The sequence below is a fragment of the Oncorhynchus mykiss genome, chromosome 3 (assembly GCF_057628025.1).
Source record: "Oncorhynchus mykiss isolate SJ-2025 chromosome 3, ASM5762802v1, whole genome shotgun sequence".
NCBI classification, from domain to species: Eukaryota; Metazoa; Chordata; class Actinopteri; order Salmoniformes; family Salmonidae; genus Oncorhynchus; species Oncorhynchus mykiss.
In genome coordinates, this window is record NC_143024.1 from 40,241,363 (window position 1) to 40,254,120 (window position 12,758).

General features: G+C 43.1%; 1 protein-coding gene across 1 annotated transcript in view; it reads left to right on the plus strand.

The window, feature by feature from the left end:
* Positions 1–1,077: 1,077 nt before the first annotated feature.
* The window catches only part of fhl3a (four and a half LIM domains 3a), a 42,642-nt gene continuing 30,961 nt past the window's right edge, over positions 1,078–12,758 (plus strand). Inside the window, exon 1 of the mRNA XM_021595399.3 lies at positions 1,078–1,334. Within this exon, the coding sequence (XP_021451074.1) occupies positions 1,256–1,334 (79 nt within the window). The 5' untranslated portion in view covers positions 1,078–1,255. The remainder of the gene's footprint in view (positions 1,335–12,758) is intronic.

A 12,758-nucleotide genomic window follows, 5' to 3' on the forward strand; every position in this document is an offset into this window, starting at 1 on the left:
GTTTTGGGAAAATAAGAGAAAGTACTGATACTGGTCACAAAAATACATCCACACATATAGGTTTCAGTTTAACACGTGTAAAATCTATCAATAAACTTACAACAACAAAAAATGTAATGAAAGAATGACCAAAGGATATGAAAGCAATACCAATCCCCCAGGGCCCATTATGCACTTGTTGACAACATTGGATGAACTCTACGCTATGGCAATTCAAGTCCATAACACAACACTATACAGCAGTAGGCTTACTGTCCATATTGTTGTGCAAGTTTGATTGTCAGTGTTGTGTATAACCCAGGCCTACCTGTTGTCTGTTATCCCCACCTACCTGTCATGTGTGTCTAGCAAAATAATGATATCAGCTCAAGCCTAGATTTCAATCAAATCACCATTTACATGAAGTTATTTTTGGGAGAACTTGCATCTGTGTGTGAATATACTTTGTTATCAGCAAAAACAACTTTATCACTGTCAATCAACTTCTTCGCTCAATAGTTGGCTAAAATATATATGTATGCAAATGTAGGCAAATCCATCAACACTACATGTCTATTCATGTAGTGTCAGGTGACATTGGAGCAAACAGTCTGGAGTTCAAATTTGATGTAAACTAGGCCTGGGGGAGTAGGCCCCACTGAGGAAGGGCTACTATAATATGGCCTACATAATGGGATGGGCAACCTTGATGCGGGTGGGGGCCACAAAACATCTAAATTTATCAGGAGGGGCAGCAGCGGCTCTGTGTACCCACATTTAATATATCTGAGTGAGAGTGACAAAGCAGATCAATGGGGGTCCTGGTCAGCAATTCAACCGTTATTAATACACGTTTGGATAGCTGTCTAGACTATGGGCTACTTGAGTGACTGACATAACAATAGAAAAACTGCTGAGGCATAACCACATTTAGGAATTGCACCTTGTGTATTCTACTATTCTTATTCTCCCCGACTTATTTTTGGGGGCCGCCATTTCCCATCCCTGGCCCACAGTACATGACCAAAGCGCAGCACAGTCCGAAGGTTCGAAGTCAGAAGGAGGAGATTTTTCTCCAATGTCGGGGCGGGGTCTTGTGACTCAACACTAACTTCCTCATAGACAGTAGAGCCGGTGAACTCTGTCACTCTTCAGCATTGTACAGTTAGAGGTCTGAGTAGGCTGCAGTGGAAAAGGAACGGGAAAAGTTGTACAGTATAATAATCTGCCCACTGGAGTAGCGACCGGTATACCGGCTGCAATTCTCATCATTTGAATGTCTGGTGACACAGCGCGAGAGGTGGGCTTCGATTGTCAAGTCGCAAAGGTGCATTCAACAGCAGATATAACGTCGGGTAAGCGCAATCACCCATTCTACCTTCAAGAATGAATTGCAAACTTTTCGCCATCCTATCGCCACTATTCTTGGGTAGGCCTACGTAAAATCTAGAGTAGGCCTACACACACGTTTCTTATTCTTTGGTTTTCATCAATGAATCCATGTGCATTCTTTCTTTTTAATCATTCGTTTGGGCTATTTTGAATCCCATTCATTACGCATTTTAGCCTGACGTCAGTAATGTAGGCCTAATGTGCATTTATTGAAGTAAATACTTTTTACTTTTTAATTTGAACTTTTCAGTTTTTAACTTTTAATTTGCAAGGTGAGGCTAATGAAAATAAATTCAGCAGTGCTCCGGGATTATGAATGAATGAATGAATGAATGATAGATACAGTAATGCGTATAATCCATGTCAGGACAGGAAGAAATTTAGAAATAGCCTACTTTGTAGCAGTTTTGTTCATATTATACTACTGGCACTAAGTAACCTGAGAACAACTGGAAATTGAGACTAGACTATACTTAAATGTTAGCTTTCTGCTGGGCAATGCAACAAAGGGAGTTATTAAGTAATGCCATAACAGCATGTAGGCTTTTGTTTTCACGTGTCAAGCATAAGAGCCTCATAGAATGGGATCTTTTGACTAATGATATGTCAATTTCAATATGAAATTTCTACTTTTCACATTTCTAAAGCAACAACCGGTCAATAGCTCCCACCTAAACGACTCCAAGTATCTCCTTTTATAAGTATAGTAGGAACGGTGAACTAGTAGTGCATGTGGTGCACTATGTAGGGAATAGGGTGCCATTTGAGACGGAGCCATGGAATACTTATCACCACTATTCTCTCTGTTTTCTCTGGATTTCGTGCTACCTGTTGAACCTTGAGGCTGTCATCAAGACTAGCATGCCTGGGGCATCCTGGCACTGATGCAGGTAGGTAGCTGAGTAGTTCCCTCCTCATTGACTCGGTGGTCAGTCCCCAAGGCTGAGCAATTCTCAGTGGCAAGAGGAAATGGGATGTGGCCATGTGTTTGGGATGGGTATGTCGCTGTGTTTTGAGTTGTGTGAATTTTCATAGTTGCATAGTACTGTAAATGCTAGCCATATTTAGGGTTGAACTTTCCCCAAATTCCCTGGTTTTCCTGAAATCCTGGTTAGAAAACATCTGGAATCAGTATGGAATAAGCAGGAAAACCTTTTGCATCCCTAGTCATGTTGCTGTCTCATCTGTTGCCGTTTCACACATGTTACATTGGGCGAGAAAGGGAAGATAAATCATACCCTTAAAATAGCTGTGTTACCACGCTTACTGTGGGTTCCAGACCGACTAGGTAAGGCGCCTGCCTGTGCAGTTGGTTCTCCCTTCCATGCTTCCTGCCTTCTGCCCCACCTGGGACATCTTTAGAAATCCCTGTTTTTCTACACTCAAAAGACTACAGTAGCCACAAGGCTGTTGACAACCAAAGCAACCATTATTGCAGTTGTTTAGCAGTTAACCCACTTCTTGTAGTTTGTTTCAAGTAATCATTTTATTTTCAATTTCTACTTCAAGTGGAGCACACTGTTAATAACATATAAAATAATGTCATTCAAATAAGTTGACTCACAAACATAAGTATACCTGGATGCTTATGTATCAACTTTAAAATAGGGTGTGCTTTGTTTGGGCTAATGGCTAGGTTCCAAGATGGTGTAGCAGTCGGACGTCTGTTTTGTCTTGTCCCGTGTATATATCGTTTTCTTCGTATGTATTTTTATTCTCAATATCCATCTACGGATTGAAAGAGGGTGGTGACTCTAATTCCATCGGCGGCATCATTTAGGTTGGCCCCTAGGTATACTTAGGGACCAACCTAAGTTTGGCTATGAACCGAGCGTGAACCAGCAAAGTTCCCCCATGGGTTGTTGCGTCACCTCGCCTTAGCTGAGGAACGCACCCTTAACCTCTCTCACTAAAGTGTCAGAGGTCTGACAAACTACAGTGTTCTTTAAAGGAGCCCCTCTTCTGGGTGTGTTGGTACAGTATAACAGATGCCCAATCTAATTCATAAATTGGCACCATTCCAATTACACTATATATACAAAAGTATGTGGACACCCCTTCAAATTAGTGGATTTGTCTATTTCAGCCACACTCATTGCTGACAGGTGTATAAAATCGAGCACACAGCCATGCAATCTCCATAGACAAACATTGGCAGTAGAATGGCCTTACTGTAGAGCTCATTGACTTTCAATGTGGCGCTGTCGTAGAATGACCCCTTTCCAACAAGTCAATTTGTCAAATTTCTGCCCTGGTAGTGCAGCCCCGGTCAACTGTAAGTGCTGTTATTGTGAAGTGGAAACGTCTAGGTGCAACAAGGGCTCAGCCGCGAAGTGGTAGGGCATACAAGCTCACAGAACGGGACCACCGAGTGCTGAAGCGCTTAATGCATAAGAATCGCCTGTCCTCAGTTGTAACACTCACTATAGAGTTCCACACTGCCTCTGGAAGCAAAGCCAGCACAATAACTGTTCGTCGGGAGCTTCATGAAATGGGTTTCCATGGTCGAGCAGCCTCACACTAGCCTAAGATCACCATGCGCAATGCCAAGCGTCAGCTGGAGTGGTGTAAAGCTTGCCGCCATTGGACTCAGGAGCTGTGGAAACGCGTTCTCTGGAGTGATGAATCACACTTCACCATCTACCAGAAGTACGCTACCTGTCGCAATGCAGATGTTTACTGTAAAGTTAAGTGGGAGGGGAGTAATGGTCTGCGGCTGTTTTTCATGGTTCGGGCTTGGCCGCTTAGTTCCAATGAAGGGAAATCTTAAGGCTACAGTATACAACGGCATTCTAGATGATTCTGTACTTCCAACTTTGTGGCAACAGTTTGGGGAAGGCCCTTTCCGGTTTCAGCATGACAATGCCTCCGTTCACAAAGCGAGGTCCATACAGAAATGGTTTGTTGAGATTGGTGTGGAAGAACTTGACTGGCCTGCACAGAGCCCTGACCTAAACCCATCAAACACCTTTGGGATGAATTGGAATGCTGATTGCGAGCCAGGCCTAATCGCCCAACATCAATGCCCAACCTCACTAATGATCTTAAGGTTGAATGGAAGCAAGTCCCCCCCCAGCAATGTTCCAAATTCTAGTGGAAAGCCTTCCCAGAAGAGTGGAGGCTGTAATAGCAGCAAAAGGGGGGCCAGCTCCATATTAATGCCCATGGTTTTGGAATGAGATGTTTGAAGAGCATGTGTCCACATACCTTTTGGTATTGTAGTGTATGTCTTCATAAATGATTTTAAATAAGAAAATAAGCTTGATTCATAAACAAGGATGGAAGTAAGTGTCTTACCACTAAATCTTACGCAAAAACCTTAGATTTAATAGATCAAATACAAAGCTTGTTTCATAAACATGGATAGAAATAATAGTACTCGTTGATCTATATTAAATTACATTTGATTTATGAAATTAGATTGGATGGGAATTAGATTACTTTCGACATTGATGCTCTTCGTTTTTCCGTAGCATCACATTGTCACTTATGAAAGTCAGAAGGTCAAAGATCATACCCCCAAAGACATGCTTACCTCTCACCGTTACCGATAGGATCTTTGACCCCCTCTAGGGCCTTATTAATTCAGTGCTGCGGAGAACACGGACGGAATCACAGAATCAAGACATTAAAACGCAATTCAACAATATTAAAACATTTATTGAACATAGGATATCAACTAAGTGTATTGAATGAACGTATTAGAAAATGTGTTAATATGCCAAAGATTATCATAAGACCTGAACAAAATGCATCAGTGATTCATATTTTCCCGTAAACTTTCTGAAGCCGCAACGGCACAGGAATCCCCTTGTCTGAATTTGCGCATTTGTCTACCACTTTGTGTAGCCATTAGCGATGATGCTAATGTAAGACAACCTCTTCTGGTAGATGGAAAGGTTCCCAAAAAACCTTCTCAATTAAATGTTAACTACAAAGTAGCCTATGCCTACCTGGCAGAATGATATGATTGTTTGTATCAATCCAGTGGCCATTTTGTTTTGCGAAATCCGCAACCACATCATGAGCGTTACAGTAACATCACTAACCAAATTGTCTCAGAATGGTGCACAGTTAAATTAAAGGGTAACTACACCCACAAATTAAAGTGTCTTTAGATTTTTCCAGACCTCAAAACTGGTCTACGGATGTGGTATTAGCATGGTTGTGGACTTAGAACAACCAAAACTGAAAAAGCAAGGAAAAACAGGGGGGGGGGGGGGGGGGACTAACAATCAGGCATAAGATTTGACTGATTTGTAACTCCAAAATATCACAATACATGATTTACCATTCATTTCTCTTGGTCACAAAATAATTTGTAGAAGAACCAATTCAAACAGCAAATGCATCCAACATGTTTGTAGTCACAAGCTTGATGTAATCATTGCATACTAGGTTTATGGGACCAAATACAAAACCTTTGACTACTTTATTTATAAGAATCTTTAGCAGTGATTGCAAGTTCGTCTCTTTTTACTGACTCAGATCTTTTCGACTCCTTCAGTCAAAAGAACATATTTTGACTCATTTTTGTTAATTTGTGTCAGTAAAGCCCAGACTTGTAGGACCCCCTACCGGTGAACGATGAACTGAAAACTCGAAAGTGTCATGATTCTGCATGTCATTCTTCATAAGGGGCATATTGGAGTTGTCATTTGTGATATTGTTTAAAGCGCAGTTATTTGTTGATTGCTAGGCATACAAATAAGATCATTTGTTGATGCTTTTGAACAACTCTTGGCAGAATGCATTGCTTGACTGCCGTGAGGGTGATTGGCACCATATCGTTCGCGAACTGCAGCACCCCAACGATTCGTTCTCGAGTTCGAATTTGTTGCCAAAGGCTGTGTGTATGTTTTGGTTCTGCAAATCTGTGTCCATCATAACATTCCATAATAAATTAATTGCATAAATTTTTCCACCATGTGATCAATTATCAGTTCTATAAATGTATTACTTTTTTTGTGTGTATTTCACCCCCCTTTTCTCCCCTATTTTGTGATATCCCGTTGCGATCCAATTATGATCTCGTCTCATCACTGCAGCTCCCCAACAGGCTTTGGGAGAGGCAAAGGTCGAGGCATGCGTCCTCCGTAACATGACCTGCCAAACCGCACTTCTTAACATGCGCCCGCTTAACCCGGAAGCCAGCTGCACCAATGTGTCGGAGGAAACACCGTTCAACTGATGACCGAAGTCAGCCTGCAGGCTCCCGGACCGCCACAAGGAGTTGCTAGAGCGCAATGAGCAAAGTAAAGTCCCCCCCCCCCCTCCCCCCTAACCCAGACGACGCTGGGTCAATTGTGCGCCGCCCCATGGGACTCTCGGTCACGGCGGTTGTGACACAGCCTGGGATCGAACCCGGGTCTGTCGCGACACTCAGGAGGCCCATGTATTTTCTTCTTTATGGGACAATCTTTTTCCCTGCGCACACATGACAGACAGCTGTTGGTCGGAGCACGGCCACTGGAGTGGAGTGCGTATTAAGTCATTCAAAAATAGTGAATTGTTTGCGAACTGCACATCACTAATCAATGTCAGTGTCAATCATTTTGATTTAAAAAAGGATTACTTGTTAAACAAAATCTCTTTCTTTGAGCTATTTTATTAGTGTAAAATAAACATTTTTTTCGCATACAATATAGCTCATTATTTGAATGATTTATTTTAGAAATATATTGCTCATCTTTATCAAGGGTGTCAATCATTTCTGACCCTATATGGACAGTGGTAGTTCAGCTCAAAGCCATGTACCGCTGTCAACTTTGAAATAAAACCGCTCTTCCTCTCACTTGTACACCACAACTGGGGTGGCAGGTAGCCTAGTGGTTAGAGTGTTGGGCCAGTAACCGAAAGGTTGCTGGATCGAATCCCCGGGGTAAACATCTGTCGTTCTGCCCCTGAACAAGGCAGTTAATCCACTGTTCCCCGGTAGGGGACTGACATGTCGAGTTAAATAAAGGTTGAGTAAAAAATAAACTCAACTTCCTCCTATGAAGAGCTGTGTGATCTGTAGTGTCCTGCTGTGCCAACAAGGCCAGTCTGTTGGTTTTACAGTGACTCTTTTTTTCAGAGGGCAATAAAAGCCAACATCCTTTATGCAATATGTAGTGTCTGGCATTCCTGCCTTGACCCAGCTTATGGAGTATATAATGTGTTTTGCCTCTCTCTCTCGCTCTTCTTGTCTCTCTCTGGCATTTTAAGCGACCACGGTCACATTCTTTGGAGGTCTCTGTGTTTTGCTGAAGGTTAGTAGTGCTTTGTTTTGGAGTGGTGTCATGTTTAAACTTCAGTGGGACCATAATGACTTGTAACCAAATGTATTGGTCACATACACATATTTTGCAGACGTCATTGCGGGTGTAGTGAATTGCTAGTGGGTGGGGTTTGGGGGCTGACCGTTTCTAGCCCATAGTACAATGATGACGGACAAGTGCTTGCAGGTCGCTAAAGACTACAATGTTGAATTGTTGTGACGGGTTTGACGCTGCACACCTTTCATTCCCTCTTTCTCCAACTCTGTTGAGGAAGGTTCCAGTCGTTGTTACTTTTTGCGGTCTGCTTGCTGTCTTTGCTGACTCTCAAACACTCTAAGAGGAATTGTTATTGTGGTCTGTGAAATATTGGTTAAGCTACCGAGGCAATAAGAAAACAACTAGTTTTACAGAGGGAAAAAAACAAACATAATAAAGGTATTGAGCACACAAGTGGTCCTGAAATGGACATGTCAAGCATTACCTACAAAGCAGGCTTTTCTTTCTGTATCCTATATCCTATATCCTCAACCCCCATTTCCCTCTTCCTCCTGCCTTCCTCTGGTAGCCAGACTAGCCACTAACCAGGCACCCTTCAATTGAGTGTTGGGCTGCGTGGCAGGCAGCTGGAGTGTGTTTGGCCTGTCTATGAATGGGGGGGGGGGGGGGTGACCTCATGTTTCCTGCGTGAGTGGGGGTGGGTATCCAGGTGCTGCAGTGTTATTGTGAGTGGGCACGGCTTCCTCCAGCGGCTGCTTTGTTGGTAAATGACTGAAATACGATCCTGAGAGTTTGACCCTCTGCGGGAGGCAGCGTAGGTGCTCCCTGTTCTGCTGTCTCTTCTCCTCTCTCGTCTCTCTCTCTCTGCTATAAAGGTTATTTATGCCATATGTCGTTCTCTTCCATATGTTGTTGTTCACTTCTCCCCTCACCTCTTTCTATCATAAATGTTTATTTTGTCCCTCCTATGACATCAAGTAATCCTTCATCTCTACCCGATCTTGTCAATGCATGTTAAAGAGTTTGGCTATTCCAATAACATTTTGTGAGAAAGCCCTGTCCCACTCCTAGCTGCGGTTGGAACTGCATGACGTCAGCTACACCTCCATAGTTCTCGTGACGAAGCAGATGTTTAGGTGCACGATTCCTGTTGGGTCATCACCCCCCTCGGCCATGTATCCGGCTCTTGTGAGTCAGCCATGACTGGTTCCCTGGCCGCGCCCAGGCCTCCAGTAGGAGGATGTTGTCTACTGCAAGACTATGAGAAGTATAGCTATTGAGATATTGAAAGGCGTGTAATCATAATTAGTCCCCTCCTGCACAAAACAAAAAATATTTTATCCTGTATTTTAAGCCTGATCCAAAAATAAGAATTAAACAAATGAAAGCAATTGGCTGAGGATGATGCTGGACCATCTGACTAACAAACAAAAAAAATCTGGGCATATCACATGACTGCGCAAAACACATGGCCCTAGTCATGACGTGAGATGGACTGTCTAGATAGTATCAACACCTTCCATCGTGATTTAATGTTATCCTGTTTGTTCATCATTTTAATGGCACGTCTATAGTGTGGTAACCTGCCATCTCAGTGTTCAGTCTGGCTTAGGCAGTCTGATGGTTGATTTCATCTTTTGGCATGCATGACGATCCCCCTCGCCTAAACTTGCAACACTGTTAGATAATGTGCCCTAGAACACTGGCAGGGCACACCACAGTGCCTAGTCAGTTATAAACATCACTCTCATTCCCCGTTTTCCAATAAATGGAGGCCATAAATATATATGTATTTTTTTAAATTTTTCCTACAGCAAACATGCCTCCAAAACCAACAAGCAAAGTCACATCAAGCTGTGTAAAAGTGCACAAGGCACTTGAGACAACATGTAATGTGATGTGTATTATGAATGCCGTACATACAGTAATGGTTGCATTGGGATGTGGTTAATCATTAAATCATAGGATGGGCCTATATGATTAACAGAGGCACTTGGGGGGGTGTGTAATGTTGTCCAATAATCTATACAGCGTGGTAGGGTGTGTAATTTTGTCTTGCAACACACCTGAGAGAGAGACACCGTGTGTACAGGCCTCTTTGCAACTGTTTACTCAGCAGCCCTATGTCCTCCATTGACGTGGGAGTGTATATGTTACACAGATATATTCGCCATGCAGTAACTTAAACGTCCCTTTCGTAGCTGTCCCCTGTTACTTTGTCAACTCCCAAAAGCATTTATTTCGGGGACCGTGACCTACCAGAAACCTACTGGCTGACAACAATGAAATGAATAACAATGAGGAGGAAGGGTGAGGTTTTAGCGAGAAATCCATTGATCAATCAAACGCATCAGCCCAAACCTTTTTCTGCTTGCTTTCTTCTAATGGTAGTAATACATGGGTTATGTATAGCGTCTTTCACGACCCAAGACGCTTCTGCTCCGTGAACTTAAAGGCGGCTGCCAAAAACCCCACATCTGTGGGACAGACTGTCCTGAAGGATCACCCGCCCGTGATAAGCATGTTGTTTCTCTTGTCGTCTTTCAGTAATCTTATTCTCTGCTAGATTTACACCTCCCATAATGTATGTGACAGAAGTCATTGTTCATCTGGAGTGTCATGGATTTTTGTCTTCTCCTTTTTTGGGTTGCTCTCACTCACCAAGCATATGGCCTAATTGGCCATCACTTTGAGGCATTGTGGCTTGCTCAGATCCCCACCACAGAGTGATTCTCAACAGCCCTGAACAAGGCCCAGCACTGTTGCTAATTCTAACGATGCAACCAGAGAGCATTAGAGGGCCTGACATCTTTCCACCACAGCATGCTCACAAGGCTTTCTCATAACAGTGATGTCCTGGCGTAGCCATCCTTGTTTGTTCCAACATGCCATCAACACCACTGCAGTGGCTTTGTCTTTTATATGGCTTGGCTACCCACCTCGCCCCAGCACTCACGCGCTCACACACTGAGCTAAGTGCCAAGGCCGGTGTATTAGGCTTGATTGCCTCCCACCACATCTGCAAGAAATGAAACCAAATGACTGTGACATCGCCACAGATGTGGAATAATCGGAGGTGTGTTTGCGTGTGCGCGCGCATTTCCTTGTATTTGTGTGTGTGTTTGGATGTATGTGGAGTGGACCCCTTTTTGTTCAGATACTGAACCCTGTACCATAAGTTGTTACTCAGCGCATCGTCTTTTCTGAAGACGCTGTGTGAAGTGTGTACGTGCGCAAATTCCTCAACCCAAGTTATGGATTGGCTCACCCTAGCCGACCCTGGACGGACCCGTCTTGCATGGATGTTACTTGTACAGATTAGATATGTGTTTTCTCCTCTGTTAAATTCATATGGCTATTTTGTTTATTTGGAGCACAGCTGCGAGTGAGCGTGTTCCCCTCTCTGAGTAAACACAGGCAAATCCCTGCTCCGCCTGATGGAACTGGTGGGCCATCAAGAATGTGACTCCTTATCCGGGTATCTTCAGTAGCCGCCTCTCCTTTTCCCTCGCGCTCCCTCTTTTCTCTTCCCATCTCCGTCGTCGAATAGACAGTCGAGTTCTCTCTCCAGAGGAGGCAGGCTTAGACTAGGCCAGACCGACCTGCCACATTCACACATTCCGATAAAGGTGTGAGCGCATGTCACTCCGTGGACCATAAATCGAAGTGGATATGATAAGTTGCCCAAGTCCAACATAAACATTGTGTTTACTTGGCAGCAGCATGGGTACATGATGCCGCTAATGTGCAAGAGTCAAAGGCAGAGTAGGGGGGGGGAGGCTGTTCCCATCACAATGCCTTGTACTTGCAGGAGCCATAAATGGGAGAAAGTGTCCTTGGCTTGGATATAAAAGAACACCAGCTCCTGGTTGATGAGGAGAGGAAGACGGAGGTGATTTACGACAGGACGAGCAACGGCGAGCCACTGCCAGGGATGTTGAATGAAGGGCTGCAGAGAGGAGATGGAGAGAGGAGTGGCCCAAGAGGAACACCGTTAATGCTCGAAGGCACATCTGTCAGTGGCCTGTCACAGCTTGGCTTAATCTGAGATTACTGCAAGTCCCTACTGTTTTAGATGGCGTTCAGTCCATACTAATGCTATTGACTCTCGCTTGTAATGAATGGCTTGTGTTAGGCACTAGGCCAGAGATATTCCACTTCTTTTTTTCTGCATGTTAAAGGTAGACTCAGTAATATGGCGTAGATGCAGAAAATAAACAGCGTAGTGGGTACATTTCTGCAAGTCTTGCATCTCTCATTTCTATCTGCAGTGCTGCTCATGGCGACGTAATTTAGCGGCGTCTACCGTTTTAATTCAACAGAGCGGAAGAGAACATTGTAATTTTATCAGACACGCTTGATTAAACTGTTTACCTTTTTCCTTTTAAGGTCTTTTGTCAAACAGTCGGCTCTATGAGATCATAGGACTAATGTACTCCAAACAGCGTAATCTGTTTGTTTGATAGGTCTCGCAGAACCAAAGGGTGGATTAAGCCCAGGATGTTTGTGGATAGTTGAATATACACTGTAAAAAAATATATATATATAGTTTCAACTAATTATTATTAAGTAACAGCCTTTTTTACTTTACTGAACTTTTCTATTAGTATTTACTGAACTTTTCTATTAGTATTTACTGAACTTTTCTATTAGTATTAGCTGAATTGAACCTTTTTTTTAGTTGGCCCAAACTTGGCACCAATTTGAGTCAGACAAATTCTGTCAACATTAAATGTGTTTGCTCAACTTGTCTCGTGTTCATTCACCTATTATTTGGGCATCTTAACTCAAAACAATTTTTTAAAAGTCTGTGGAACCAGTTACTTAATAATAATAATTATATTTAACAAAAATATAAACGCAACAATTTCAAACATTTTCCCGTGTTTCGGCTCATATTAGGAAATCAATCAATTGAAATAAATTCATTAGGTCCTAATCTGTGGACGTTGCCATCTCCATTCAGACTAATTTAACGGGGGTTGCCAGATTACCTCTCTACTCTCCACTGAGACGGCGTCAAAGCTGCACATTCTCAACGCATTCCCCCATTCCTCTCGAGCAACGTCTGGCAAACATTATTAGTTGTTTGTTCTCTACTTTTTGACATACTTTAGTAATTTTTGCACT